General features: G+C 41.4%; 1 protein-coding gene across 4 annotated transcripts in view; it reads right to left on the bottom strand.

Moving 5' to 3' along the window:
* Positions 1-15,991, bottom strand: part of ADGRB3 (adhesion G protein-coupled receptor B3) — a 1,057,188-nt gene that overhangs the window by 384,858 nt on the left and 656,339 nt on the right. For all 4 annotated transcript variants that reach the window (XM_040428625.1, XM_040428624.1, XM_040428627.1 and 1 more), the window contains exons 13-14: positions 11,433-11,579; positions 7,481-7,556 (exon numbers count right to left, since the gene is read on the bottom strand). In XM_040428625.1, the coding sequence (XP_040284559.1) occupies positions 7,481-7,556; positions 11,433-11,579 (223 nt within the window). The remainder of the gene's footprint in view (positions 1-7,480; positions 7,557-11,432; positions 11,580-15,991) is intronic.

Here is a 15,991-nt window from a genome sequence, read left to right as displayed (position 1 = left end):
ATAAAGCTAAATATTCAAGTTTACCTGCCAGTTTACTCTTAGCCTACTGGAGCCAAGAGAAAGATCAAACATTGATTGGATGACACAAGTTTATTGCAAGTTTATTCATGTAAAAACCGTTAAACTTTCTGGACTCTACTTACTTCACCAACTACAACTCCTTTGTTGCTAGGGAGCCTAGCACATGGGAGTGACAGTATCCAGGTAGGAGCACCGTGACACAAACTATTAGGGCCACAACATACCACTTGGCAATCGTAAACACTGGGACCCAATTGGCCCGCTGCACATCCCCCCATCCCCAACAGCAGTACTTCCCCTCCCTCCTATTACATACATAAAGTGAAGCGTTGCCATGTCGTGTTAAAGCTGATCTGCACGGGTAATAGTAGTCACACACCAAATCATTTGTTTAAGGGACTCAAGCAGCAAACATCCTACTGGTTGTCTCCCGGCCAACTCCAATAAGGCAAGGTAGTCAGTGACAATGGCAGCAACATTGTGGCCTTACTTCATTTGGGGGAAATAACACATGCTCCCTGATAAATTTAGTGGTGCAATGCTTTTTGAAAAAGCATAGTAGCTTGCGAAGGGTGCTGGCCATGTCTAGATGACTATCCTCACATTTCAGCCATTCTTATGTAGTAAGGAATACCCTCCTGGACTTGCAGCGACAGAAAGGTCTGCCACTGGACCACTTGATCCGCAACATTCAAACTCACTAGAATTCCACCTTGCATATGCTAGAACGTCTATACTAGCAGCATAAAGTGGTGAATGATTTTGTCATGCAGCACATCACCTCAGCAGGGAGCATATGTTATTTTGAAGTCATACAGTGGCAGCTTATCAGAGATGCCTGCTGTGTACTCTGCATTTTGCTGGCCAGCCTGTGGCTGTTGGGGACCCATGCAAAGAAAGTTTCATGGAAGAGGAAGTGGAGGATGAGGAGCTGACACTGGATGATGAACAGGAGGCTTTGCTTGTGCAGGAGAATAAGAATGATGATGATACTGGCCATGATGACCAATCATCTCAGAGGGGGGGCAGAGCTAGAGAGAACTGGGTCCCCGAGCACATTGGCCTGAATGTCAAGCTGTATGCTTGGTTGCTTATGTAATGACAGCTGTATCGTTACTATCAAGCAATCTGATGATTACTGGATAGCTATACCCTAGCTTTCAAAGCAAAATGGGGGAATGTTTTCCTGTTGCCAAAAAGGAAGCCAAATTGCTTTATTACCAAGATACACTGTGTACATAGCTTGCCGCAGCTTTTGTCATGCAGATGCCTACCTCACATTAAGTCACTCACCTTCTGTTGTCTCCACTACCACAAGCAGAACCGTCAGCAACAGCCAGTTCAGTGTCATCGACATATTGGATCAGTTTTTTCATGTGGTACATCAGACTGATGCAAATCAGCAAATGGTGATGTACCCCATCAACCCCCAGGTTCAGCTTTATCTGGACTCTAGCCTTTCTCTGGAGTATACTTTGATCCCTGACCACATTAACTTCTACTGCCACATTCATTACCGCTACTACCAGTACCATTAACGCTACATAGCCACCATTACTATTACTAATACACCAAAACAGTTGCATACACATCTACTGCCTGGTCTGTTCCATGCTCTGCTGCTAGTGCTGCGGCTACTATTGCGGCCGCGTGCCACTATTATGCTACCCTTTACACATTCACATTTTACTGCTGCTCCTCCATTTTAAAAGGGAGAATTTTTACAGCCTTGTTCAGATCATGGCACCTTTTCTTCTGACAATTAACATTTCTACGTGTTAAAACAGGGCAGGCATTCTGCCCCTGTTAATGCATAATTTTTGGATGCTTGTACAGAAAAAGCCATTGTTACTTATGAGATTAATCTTTGTGTATAAACAAGGGCAGGGATCTGCCCCTTTTAAGGCATACATTTTGGAGCTTGGTGCTAATAAGTCACTGTTTTTTCCCAATAACACCGTTTGTGTTTAAACACCATTTGCTCCTGATAATGGACAATTTTGGGAAGTTTTTAAATCTTGTTAACCCTGTCAACCATGCATTTACCCATAGCTATATATGTCAGTGCCTCTCTGACATTATTTGTTAAAAAAAAGAAAATGTTAAAAAGAGATAAGGAAAAGAACAATTTTTTGGCCAGTTGGAGCAACTTTGATTCATGTAGAATTGATTCGGACACCAATCAAATTTGTTGAAAAGTTCAACCAGGAAACACATTTCAAGAAGTTCACTCACCTATAGTATAGAATATAAAAAAAAAAGTCAATACTAAACTTACTGATCTATTGCCACTCCTGTTCTGAAAATTCACGGTTCTCTGCTGGTCTCTGTTCTCTACTTCAGGGTTACCACTGCAGCCAGTGATTGACTTAGAAGTAACTTGAATCAGAGACCAGTCGGGGATTGTGGAGCATGGGAATGAGAGTGGCAGGGAATCAGTTAGGTGAGTAAAGCACTTATAATCTAAATCACTTGGACCTCTGCTTTCAAATAGACTTCATTTGAAGTACCTTTTGATGCTCATGAAGCTTTTAGATTTTGGTCTTCAAGTGTTGTTTTTTTGTAGTTAAAGAGGTTTTGAGAGATTAACAAAATGGCATAACAATGTATAAAACAGTTTAATAACAAACATAGGTATAAACTAACAGGGTTTCTGCACTGTGGTGTTATGATGAGCCATCTTGAAAGACAACGTCATTAATTATATTGCTCAGGTAATCTGTTGAAGTAGTACTTGATAGGATAACAGGGGGATAAGTGTTTATCTGTTTAAAGGCAGACATGTGTCCATAGAGTACTAAATAGGTTACTATTTCTGTGGAATATAAGGACTACAGTTGGTCAAGATAATCATTATGCAGTGATGATTCCACGGCTGTTTTGCATTGCTTGTCCAGCGACAATTGTTTGGGAGCAGGTACTACATTCTGTGCCTTATAGTTTCATAGAGTCTTTTGCTATATTTGTGCTGCGAGCGGCAATATTCCAGCTTGCTGCTGCATCATATTGGGCCAGGTAGTAGCACCTGTATGATTAGCTATATTTTGTAAATGTAGGAGTTACCTGATGTCAGAATACAATCTTCACCTCTAATATTTTGATCTGTACAAAATCCGATATTTGCCTATTACTGTCCAGTACCAGACTCTCACAATTTTTCTCACCATTAAGGACCATGTACTGATTTTTACTGTCCACAAGGTACCAGATATTGAATGTATACTGACTGCCAAGTACTATTTGAATCTATCGGAAGCAGACATGTGCAGTATACAAGCCACCAAGCACCAGACTCTAGAGAGATTGTACGCTAGGTAGTAAGAACCAGTTGCTGATTGTGTACTGAGTAGTGAGTACCAGAAACACTGGCCACCAGGAAGCAGACACAGACCATATGCCAGCCACCAAATTCTAGACACTGACTGTATACAGGTCAGCAAGTATCAAAGCTTAGGTATTGAATGCCAAGCCATGGCTGTATAGTGACCACCAAGTTCAGGATGCTGAGTGTATAATGACCAGCAAGTGCTAAATAAAGACTATATTGTGACAGATATATCATATGATGATATTGGGGCAGATTGGTGCTTGATGCTGAGCTTGATTTATGATAAGATGTACACTCGTCATAAGTTAGGCACAGCATCCGACAGTCTATGCCCCTGGCTGGCATAGATTTCAGCATTCTTCTAAGCCAGAAAATTGACGTAGAACATGATAAATGTGGCGGGCTGCGGATCCCACCCCCTTCTCTCCTCATCAGGAAAGTGGTGAGACCAGCAGTGAAATGGCACTGGTGCAAAAAAAATTGCACAAGTGCCGTTGAAAAAGTCAAAAATGTGCGTTTTGTGAGTTTTTCACACCACTAAAGTGCCATATTTAAATGTAAATGTGTAGTGTACCACTGATCACAAGTAGTGTTGAGCAAATCCAATTGACTTTGATTTGATGAATTTCCTTGTGCTTCGTGGTTATGAATCTATTTTTCCTGAAATGGCGGTTAAAAAACATACTCTCCTCATCCATTTGCATGAGAAGAGGCAGTTGCGGCCATCCTGATTGCAGAAAGCGTGCAAAATTTTGTGTGGGGTGACGTATGATGTCACCACGCTGGTGCAGTGAATCAGGGATCATGTCGCCATGCCTGGCCAGCATGATGACATCATCACGTCACCGCACATGATATTTTGGTATGTCTTCAATCAAGATGGCTGTGATGGCCTCTACGCAAGCAGAAGTAATTAGTCGCAAATCAAATTTCTTTGTGAAATTCGAAGTATTAGCCGTATCAAACTTTTCATAACTTCGATCATCTCTAATCATTAGGTACCAGATGAAAACTGAAAACTTTTAAAATTATGCATAAGCGTACATTTACACGGCAGATTTTGTCTTTGTCAACCCTCTGGTTTTTACCTTGGGCTGAATTGGGCTAAACTGGACAGCGGACACCAGCAGCATCCAAGCAGCAACTGCACCAAGAAAGGGCATGTCCGAATGTCCTCCTGCTTCATGGTAACAAATCAGTTTTGCCTAAAATGGTGGCTGCACGTGTTACAAAGTGAAAGTAAGAAGCCCCGAAATGCGAGAATAGCCATAATGCCGTGCAGCCTGTCAATCCACAGATATACCCCAGTGATGTCACAACCCTATAAATCCCTCATCCCGCGTGGTCTCCACCATTGTCCTGTAAGCTAAGCTCAAGGAGTGATGTGGCAAGCGCTCATGCGCTAGGGACAGTGTTGCAAACAATGATTAATAGAAGAGTATTGGCGAGAGGGAGAGTGTAGGGAGAGTGCAGGGAGACTTATTCTGCGTCGGTTTTATTTATTCCTACATTTACTTATTTCTACATCAGCCGAAAATGTAATTCAATACCAATAAGATGGAAGCCTTTATTATTCCGGTGCCAGTGTGTGAACCAATACCATCCAGTCTGCACCACTTAGGGGGGCTAGGTCTTTATGATGACTATGCGGAAGAAAGAATGTTTATAAGGCTACTTTCACACCTGCGTTTAGGTCGGATCCGTCTGGTATGTGCCCATCCGTTTTGACTTTACATTGAAAGTCAATGGGAGACGGATCCGTTTGAAAATTGAGCCATACTGTGCCAACTTCAAACGGATCCGTCCCCATTGACTAAGGCTACTTTCACACCTGCGTTAGGTGCGGATCCGTCTGGTATCTGCACAGACGGATCCGCACCTATAATGCAAACGCTTAGATCCATTCAGAACGGATCCGTTTGCATTACCATGAACAAAAAAAAAAAAATGTTCATGATAATGCAAACGGATCCGTTTTGACTGTACATTGAAAGTCAATGGGAGACGGATCCGTTTGAAAATTGAGCCATATAGTGTCAAATTCAAACGGATCCGTCCCCATTGACTTACATTGTAAGTCTGGACGGATCCGTTTGCCTCCGCACGGCCAGGCGGACACGCGAATGCTGCAAGCTGCGTTCAGGTGTCCGCCTGCTGAGCGGAGCGGAAGACAAACGGTGCCAAACTGATGCATTCTGAGCGGATCCGCGTCCACTCAGAATGCATTAGGGCTGGACGGATCCGTTCGGGGCCGCTTGTGAGAGCCTTCAAACGGAACTCACAAGCGGAGCCCCGAACGCTAGTGTGAAAGTAGCCTTACGTTGTAAGTCTGGACGGATCCGTTTGCCTCCGCACGGCCAGGCGGACACCCGAACGCTGCAAGCTGCGTTCAGGTGTCCGCCTGCTGAGCGGAGCGGAGGACAAACGGAGCCAGACTGATGCATTCTGAGCGGATCCGCATCCATTCAGAATGCATTAGGGCTGGACGGATCCGTTCGGGGCCGCTTGTGAGAGCCTTCAAACGGAACTCACAAGCGGAGCCCCGAACGCTAGTGTGAAAGTAGCCTAAGGCAGCCCCTTTGAATTTCTATTCGACAGTCTTCAGCTAATAAAGATTCCAGATATTTTCTAGAGCCTAGACATTATATCCATTTAATGACCTTTATCAAACGCTTTATCACCGACTTACCACAGTCAGATTGGATCAAGTGTGAAACTGACTTCCCAGCCCTGTTCAGATATATCTCTATATAATGCTATAAGGGGTATACAATAACAGTCAAATAGTTGTCTACATTACTGAGAAAAAAATCCGTATTGGAAAATATGTGTTTTTGCATTTTCTTTGTCACATAAGGTTTGCATGCTAGAGTTGGTCATTCAAAGGTTTAACTTTTATCTAATTTGTCTCCTATATGATAACTCTTCAAGAAATTGTAGCATTTTACATCAAAACCATAGATTTTTTTTTGCTGCAATGCAATGTACGGCTGCTCTGCATGCTATTAAGTGGGAAAAGTCCATAAACAGCATGGAGTACAAAGTACATTATTTTACGAATGTACAGGACAATACTCTAGACTACCACCTAGTGGCCAAGATGTAAACTTCAAGAGCATGCATTTTCTGTATAACATTTTTCAAGAGATCTGAATTATATTGTTTAACATATAGTTTATTGAAATAAAATATGGCTCCGGGGAAGGCCTTTCTCATCTCACAGCATGGGATCTGATCCTGTCCTTGAAACTAAATATGCTGCTTCATGGAGCCATAATAGACTAATGTGAAATTGCCATTAAAAGCTCTGATCTCAGGCAATGAATTACTGCTGAATGTTATGAGATCTGAAGACATGCATTGCTATGTTCAATCAGTTTTACAATGCCCTGACCACCCCTCAATGTGTGCTTTAATGAACGAAGATATGTGCTTTCATTATAGGAAATGGTTGTAAACTGCAAAATGGAACCTGCCTTCTCTCTGGTCAAATTAGTTCTCAGTAAAAACATTCCATATACTGCAGTAATGAATTACAATTGCTACAAAGCCAATAAATATTACCTAGCCTCATAGTAAGATCCATAAATCTTTCTAATGCAGATTTTCAACAGTGATCTAATTCCACCCATAAGAACATAAAAAAGTAGTGTATAGTGAGCAAATATTTGACATATATGTAGTCGTCTTTTTTTTCATTTTTTATTTTTTTTGCCTGCAAATGTAAAACACGAGGCACAACATATCTATAAACATATCTTCAAATAGAGAAGAGTCTAATAGAAATGTATTTTCATATTAGCTGCATATTTCAATGAAATATAATAGCATCATTGAAATGGTATAGTATATAAATGGTTACTTTATAACTGTGCGGCCTTCCTACAAGCATGTTGGTTGCTAGGCATTAGAATATGCGAGCAGCACACAGAATGTACGACAGCTCGCCACCTAGTGGCTTTCCACAGAACACCCGCTTTCATTAGCCTCATTCATTCCTGTCAGTACGTGCTGCATGCGGAGATGGTTTTCTGTAAAAATCTAGCAATTTTTTCAAGCAATACTACAAGAAGAGCATAATGATTAGAAGAAAGATTTGCCAGTAACTAGAAGATGAAGCTTAAGACTTACCGTAATGAAGGTAAAAAAAGGCCTAAGTTTTTGTAGAATACAGCTCCAAGTACATATACTGTAGATTCGTCCAAGTCTAGAAAATACAAAGGGATATTACATTATTTTACCTTGCATTTTACGTGAACTCAGTTCTTGAACTTTTACCATTAATGTATGCATAGTTGCCTGCTTTTACAGGTCTGTACGTTCCTAATTGCCTTATGTGTTATTGCTTACTCCATTTACTCCCCTTTCTTTAAAGTATATAGTAACTTTTGTTTTATTTTAGCGCAACATCCAAAATTGTGATATAACATATAAAAAACTGTATAAATTATGCAGAAAATGGGGACCAGATAGGCTACAAAGAGTTGGTGTTGGAAGCAGCTTTCTCACATATTAAAACAAAGGGCACCTAGGAGAAGGACCACCATGGTAAAACAGCAGACTCTCTAGGGCGGGAGTATAGCCAGAGCCTCGGGTGCTGAGTGTCAGGGGGCCCAACAAGCCACTCTGCTTTGGCCAGGGTATTTAGATACAGCGCTAGGTCAGAAAACTGAATTTTTTGCCTTAATAAAGGAAAACTTAGTTCTAAGGGGACTTTCACACTTGCAGAACTGCCTGCCGGATCCGTAAATCTGGACGCAAACTGATGCATTGCAATACCGGATTCGTCTTTCCGGTTGTCATCGGGAAAAACTGATCCAGTATTTTTTTTTTCACAGAGCTAATGATCTACTTATGCGTGGACAGAAAGAACGGATCCGTTTTGACAGAGCACTTGGTGCCGGATCCGGCATTAACGCATTTCAATGGAAATTAATGCCAGATCCGGCGTTCCGGCAAGTGATCAGTATTTTTGGCGGGAGAGAAAACTGCAGCATGCTGCTGTATTTTCTCCTGCCAAAAAATGTAAGAGGGACTGAACTGAAGACATCCTGAAGCATACTGAACGGATTGCTCTCCATTCAGAATGCATTAGGACAAAACTGATCAGCTCTTTTCCAGTATAGATCCCCTAGAACGGAACTCAATACCGGAAAACAAAAACACTAGTGTGAAAGTACCCTTACTCATTATAATAGCCTGAGAAACTTACTTTAGAAGGTGATTTGCGGCACAAGTAACATAAAAATCCCATCTTAGGACAACAGGCTGACATATTATCAGCGCTGCTCAATGGTATAGGATATCTTAAAAGTATGGTGGCTATCAATAACTAAGGGGTCTTTCTTTCTTTTGGAACTTGATGATTCTGCTTAAAGGTTTTCTAACTTTATCCACTAGTGACAGCAAAGTAAAACCCAAGTATATCAAAGTTCAATTTGCAAAGAGCTGTAATTTTTACACTTGCATTCTATACCCCATTAAATTGTTCGGCAGCAAGGGCCACCCCATCGGAGGTAGAGGGGCTCCTGATTAACATGAATCATTCCCCCTCACCATGGGCACTGTATTCATGTCCATAACACTACAATAGTAAGAAACAAACCAGCCTATGTCACAGTGGAAACCTCTACAACAAGGCATAATGGTGAAAGGAGGTAGGACAACTAAGAACTGGGTCCTTCTGCCCAGGGATGAAGAAGGAATTTGATGGTTTAAAGGGAACCTGTCATCAACATTATGCTGTCCTCACAGAGGAGGCGATAAAGTAGTGACAGGCTGATTGCAGTGGTCACTCATGAGGTAAATGTAAGTGGTTAATCATGATTTCCGGATCTCTCCACCCACATACGGAGAAAATATAGGAGAAAAAAAGACATTCATCAGCAGGTCAGTGGAGAAAGCTGGAAAGCATGAACAATCATGACTCTTCTCAGGCAGCCATGGCCTGGGCTGTGTTTTCACCAGGCCCAAGCTGCTTACTTTTAGCTCATGAGTGTCTCACCACTGAAATCAATGTCTGTCACTACTTTATGGTGCAGTTTAATGTTGATGACAGGTTTCTTTTAAAGGGAGCCTGTCACCTCCAAAATATTTTTTCAAAGTAAGCACACCCTCATCCACTAAACTTGAGAAATGCTTATTTATATTTTTTATGCAAATATGCTTTCTGATGCACCATGGCTCCACTATTAAGCCACCGAGTGCCCCCCACTCTTGTTTGATTGACAGTCCCTAATGCCTGGGCATCCAGCTGCACCAAATGGAGAAACCCCTGCCCACAGTGCCCAGAAATCGTCAAGAAAGGTATGGTTATGTTTTGAGGAACCTACCCTATACGATGGCATGCTTACTGAAAAAAAAAAGATTTGGGAGGTATCAGGCTGTCTAGAAGTAGTACTCTAATTTAAATTTCTCTCCCTCTTTTCCTATTCAGGAGAATATGCTAGCATTATTCATTGAAATTAACAGGTTAACAAAAATCCAATATGATTAAAATAAAAATGTTGATGTCAGGGTATGTAGACATTTAGCTTAGTATTTTTATATCTTGGATTTCTTTGAGCTATATATTATAATCCCAAAGGGACTATGAAGTACAGTTCATTGTGTTTTATAAAATGCAAAAAAGGTCTAAGTGCGATAAAGAGCCTACAGTAAAATGATGATATGGGGTTATAGGGTCATATTTCAGAAGCAATAAGTCGCAGAGGAATCTACTTGGACTTGCTCCTTGTAGCAGTTCTGAGGTCTCAGCGCTAATGGTACTTTGAACATGCAAAGGCAAATGCAATAAACATATAAATCATGGTGCCATTCTCTAGCATCATATAGCAAACTGATATTTTAGTATGTAAACCACATAATGTTTTAGACATTTTGCGCATGTTTTAAATAATGTTTTATGATCTGTAAATTACAAATGATTGTTGTCAGGATCATGGACAGGTTCATAATCAGAAAAGGCCAGATCACTTCTGGTACAGCTTTTGCTTCAGGCCCATGCAGTTATGGGTAACTATAGAATTAATGTAGGATGGTTTATGGTAAAAGTTCCTGGTAGTAAACAGCAATTTGTAGCTTCAATGCTTAGTGGTGGACTTTACCACCATGGTAATTAAAAGGGGCCCGCTGCTTGCCACAAATGGTTTGCCGAAAAAACAGTGTCGGATATACTGCCTGTGCAACCAGTTCAGCTACATAGGGGCCCTCGGGGGAGGTGACTCTTCCCTTGGGGGAGGTGACTCTTCTACACTGCTAAGCTGAGAGTGGGGCACAGCAGCCGAATTGGGGCAGAGATTAGCAGACTGACGAGGGTGGAGCTTATTGGTGGACAAGGACTGGACATACAATGGGGGCACCCAGAAATAACTTTACTTAGGGCCGCATAAATGCCAAATCTGCCCTAGTCAGTGCTATAAGCAAAGTAATTGCTGGTGAGAGAGAACCCCAAAAATCTGCTGTATTTGCACAGTATTGTATTTTAAAGTGGTATTTAATTTTCATGATATTGATGACTTATCCTCAAAATAGGTCATCAATATCAGGTCAGTGGGGATCTGACTCTCAGCAGCCCCAATAATCAGCCCACTAATGAAGGAGCTATGGCGATCACGCAAGAGCTGCATTCTCTTCAATGTTTAGCTGCAAGCCTTCTACATAGTAGCGCTGATGCAGTGTAATTACAGCTTCCTCTTCTATTAACTTGAATAGACTGAACAGTTGTAATTACCCTGCCCCACCATTACAATATAGAAGCCATGCCGACATTGAAGAGAACGCAGCTCTTGGGCTAGCATTGCAGCCCCTTCATCAGGGGTGCCGAAAGTCAGACTGCCACCGATCTGCAATTGATGATGTACTGTATCCTGAGGACTGGTCATTAATTCCATGAAACTGGAATACCCCTTTAACCTAACAGTGGAATAAATGACTTCCATTTCAGTAACACAACTGATCTTGTCGTATCTACCAAGACTTCATACCTATAGAACCTTTTCCTAAATATGCAAATTCCCTTTATTTATCTCATTCTTTCTAGGCACAGGCTGGCTTTATCATTAAAATCCATTAATGTTTGTACCTGATGGCATTGGAGTAAAGATGCTTTTTGGTATGACCACCTTGTCTTCCGAGTTCCTGGCCCAGTCTACCATGCCTTTTCTGCCTCTCATGGGGAAGGTGATATCTGTCAGGACTGATGATGCCGGCAGCTTTTGGATGCTGGCCACTGAGAGAAAGAGAGAGAGAGAGTTTAATGAGCAACATTTTATTCATTTTAGCCTGTTATACAACAGATTATTTTCCAGCTTAAATGCCCCAAGTAAACTAGCAATAAAGGAAGGCATCCATCTGCCATCTAAAACTGTTTATTTCACGGTTTCAAACAAATTCAGCAAATAACATAAATATTCAATGCATCTTATCTTTATCTAGTTTAAATATGTTGGTTTATGTGTGCACGTCGCATATAGTTGTGTGAAGCTGTTAACTATGCTCATGAAGGCTTAGGGTTATAGGGAAGAAATAACAAGTAAGAGTGTTGCTGCACAAGTTCTTTAGATCCAAATTTGAAATGATTTGAAGTGACATTACAGCGATGAAATTCTGTAAACTTCTCTTGGAGACAAAACTATTAGATTCTGCCTAATGAAGCCCTGACAATGCGTGGATGCATGGTATATCTGATGGGATTTTTAATTCTGATGGAAGGTCAACCTACAATCCTGAAGATACGGTTCTTGCATGTGACAAATTCAAAGAGGATGGCCTAAAGGGGCTGAAAAACCATCCAAAGGTATTGCTAATTCTTTGTACACTTCATTTTTTTTTAGGTCCTATAGCATTACATATGTCAGTCCTTGTAAAAAAGTCAATTGGTATAAATTGTACAGGCCCTTAATACATTTGGTGCATCTTCTGGCAGTCGGTGCACTGCAGAATTAACTAACTGGCGTAAGCAATCGTAAATCTGTTGAGCCGTAGGAGCTTTGACCTTCCTCTAAGTGTAACAGCGAGAGAAGTGAAAGGGTGCAAATAATGGCGTGTACCCCAATTTGCAACTTTTCTATGTAATGAAAGTGGTAAAGGAGGTTGATATATCTGTATTATTCTTATCTCTATTAGATTGTGCTATAGCAGGGATGCCCAACCTGCAGCCCTCCAGCTGTTGCAAAACTGCAACTCCTAGCATGCTCAGACAGCCTACAGCTATCAACCTACAGCAGGGCATGGTGGGAGTTGTAGTTTTACAACAGCTGGAGGGCCGCAGGTTGAGCATCCCTGTACTATAGTACTGTATATAGTGAAATGTTGCCTCTCTTAAACAGCATGTTGTAGCCATATGGGTTAGAAAGGTCCCTGGTTAACTTTTCAGAGCTTATTAGCATCATGATAGATGACAGAACATCATTCCTAAAAGTGCGAGTGTCATGTCTTGGAACTAATGTCATGGTGCTAAGGTCTACAAATAGAAATGAAACAAACCCTGATTTTCTGATAAAGCAGATTCTGTATTTTGAAGGTGTATTTGTCCCATTTAAGATACTAAGCAAAAAGGGAGTAGTAAAAGATTAGAAAAACATGGCTTCTTACTGCTAAGACAGTGCCACACCTGTCTACAGGATATATGAGGTATTGCAGCCAAGCTCCATTGACATTGGCATGAGAGTTGAGCTGCAATCCCTCACAAACCATGGACAGGTGTGGCCCGCTTCTAGAAAAAAAAAACACCCCTTTAAAGGCCACTTTCAGACGAGCGAGTGCCACGCTTCGGACTCTCAGCGCAGCTCCCGTCCTGAACTTCCAGCACTGCCGGTGTCACATAGCATTATATTGATTTATGATGCTATGTAACCCTTACAGTTCTGAAATGTACTGGATAACACTGACAACATTATGTCAGTGTTATCCAATACATTCCAGACCTCTAAGGGTTACATATCATCATAAATCAATACACTACACCTGCACTTAACTCTCCAAATTTCAAGTGCAGATGGCAGATGTGGTGTATTTGAGTGGTGAAGGCTGAGTGATGGGTCTGGAGTTATTTTTGACTGGTCACATGACCTTCCATCAGTGACCACCTTATGGACAGGTCTCCTGTGTGGACAGAACAGAATATTTAAATATAAATAAAAATGTCTCAAAATACGTTGCCTTCTTTCGGTGCGCTGCAGGTCCTATAGTGATATGGGCAAGTTCACACAGCGATTTGCTTCACTTTTCATCAAGGGACAACAACTATATAAAGTCTATGGCCAGTGTAAGGTTCTTATCAAGCTAATAACATAATATGATGGCATTAATCGCAATGTAATTCCCAAATATGATTATTATAATATCTCGGAAGATGTAGTTTCACTTGAAGATACAGTATTATTCTACATCCGCTCAATCAACAATCTAAAGTTTTATCACCAGTAGAAAGAAGCAGGGCTGGCATGTATGGGCAGGAACATGTATTTGTACAGTATTGTATGTGCTGATGAGTATCTCTGAAGTGTGTTCTAAAATAAGATAAAATGGTAGTGCAAATCAGCAGGGAGGCCAAGGGGTCAATGAGCAAGTTGCTCCATGGTGTCAACACAAATCACACTCAATTTCTCTCCTTCCAGTACAATATAATGTAGTTATACAGTATATAGTGTAGCTGTAACGTCTAACTGGAGCAGAAGTCATCCTGACAGAAGAGGGTTCTGGATAATTAGATATGTGTTTTCATCTTTTATTGACAAGTGATCTGTTTGTCTTACCAAGGTCTAGGTCTTATCAAGGTTTTACCAAGGTCTAGGCTGGGTGGCTATAGTTACTATGAATAAGGTGTAATGAACAGTATATATAGAGATACAGATGTGCTTATAGTGTTTGGTGTACATGATTTTTAAACTGTCCCACTAATCCCTTAGGAGTCTGAGTTGACAAACCTAAGTACAGTTTTGGAAAATATACTATTGACATGGCCAGCTATTGTAAAGAACAGCATTCAGCCAAAGCCATGTGGTTCTAAGGTTATGCTGCAGCCTAAGGCCCATGCACACAGCCGTTGCCCGTATTACGGGCCCTGTTTATTTGTGCACTGCATCACGGATACAGACCCATTCACTTGGGAGCTTCCGTGGGTTCTCTCTCCGTACCTCCGCACCGCAAAAAAATAGAACATGTTCTATTTCTTTGTGTTGTGGACGGACACATGGACCCATTCAAGTGGAATTGTTCTGGATCCATCTGCGGCAGACGCACGGATGTGCCCATGCATTGGGGACTTCAACCTGTGGTCCCCAATGCACGGAACGGCCAGGAAACGGCCTTGTGTCTGAGGCCTAAGACCCCTTTCACACAGCCAGTGTTCGGGCTGTGATTTCAGTCAGCCAAAACCAGGTGCGGCTCTAAACACAGAACATTAGCAGATATTTCCATTATACCTTATCTTTGTATAGGCCCCACTTATGGTTTTGGCTCACAATCACTGACGAAAATCACTGACGAAACACTGATCTGTGAAAGATGCCTAAGGCTGAGGATACAGCTAAACTTTCTGCAGCATTTCTGATTTGCTTTAACTATTGAGCTACATACAGTTATAGTCTAAAGCAGTAAATTGATTATATGTAATATTGTAGCTGCAGCATGGCCCACGGGTCAGCAACAGCATGGCCCGTAATGACGTCATCATGTCGGCCAGCGTGGTAACGTGATACGTCACCACGCACATGATTTCGTGCAAGGTCTTCAATCAAGAGGGCACCGACCGGCCCGTAGCGAGCAAATGGATGAGGTACGTATGATTTTTTTTTTTTTTTTTTGCCGCCATTCAGGGAAACTCAATTCACAACCATGAAGCAGGAGGAAATTCGGCTCAACACTAATTATAGGATAACCCCTTTAATGATATCATATTTCTAGACATTCCCTTTACCATTGTTCCAGAAAAATCAGCACATCTCTCCATATATTGTGCCTGATATTGTAGCTCAGCTTCCTTAAAGTGAACAGATCTATCAAAATGTTTTTGACTTGTGAGGGAAAAAAAACGGCAGGCCTGTCTCATTTATCATTTTCCATGCCTGTTTTAGGGGTGGAAAATGACTGAAATCTATGCCAGCAAGGGAGCTGGCGTAGATTTTAGTATGTCACATGACCTTCTAGAGGAAGCACCAAAGCTATGTATAGGCCTGCATCCACTGGCAGCACAGAGGGACTAAGACCGACGTCTAAATCGCCGGTCTTAATAAATGTTCCCCATAATTTCTACTTTTATCTCATTGGAACTTTCCCATTTTACATCAGCATTACCAGCACTTTTTTCAATATTATTTCTTTTTTGCACTAAAGTTGAATGCTATTCTTTTATAACTTGCTACACCAGCCTCATATTTTAAGAAGGGTGAACTGTGTACCATAGCAATTAACTGCAACTATATACTTTCATTTTGGTTTCTGTGTGCTAATAAGGAAGTTGAGACAGCAGCAGTGTGCCAAATAGTGAAGGGCCACAAATCCAATAAAATCTAAAAAGCAACAGCATCCCACTTCAAATCTTCAAGCAAAAAAATGAGTAACGTTTTGGCCCATACAGCAAGTATGAGAGGAGCTGCAGTGTAGGACTGGTTGACTGAGAACCTGGGAACTAGCTGGACT

Source organism: Bufo bufo, chromosome 4, assembly GCF_905171765.1.
Source record: "Bufo bufo chromosome 4, aBufBuf1.1, whole genome shotgun sequence".
In the NCBI taxonomy this organism is placed as follows: domain Eukaryota; kingdom Metazoa; phylum Chordata; class Amphibia; order Anura; family Bufonidae; genus Bufo; species Bufo bufo.
This window is presented reverse-complemented; position numbering and strand designations above follow the sequence as displayed.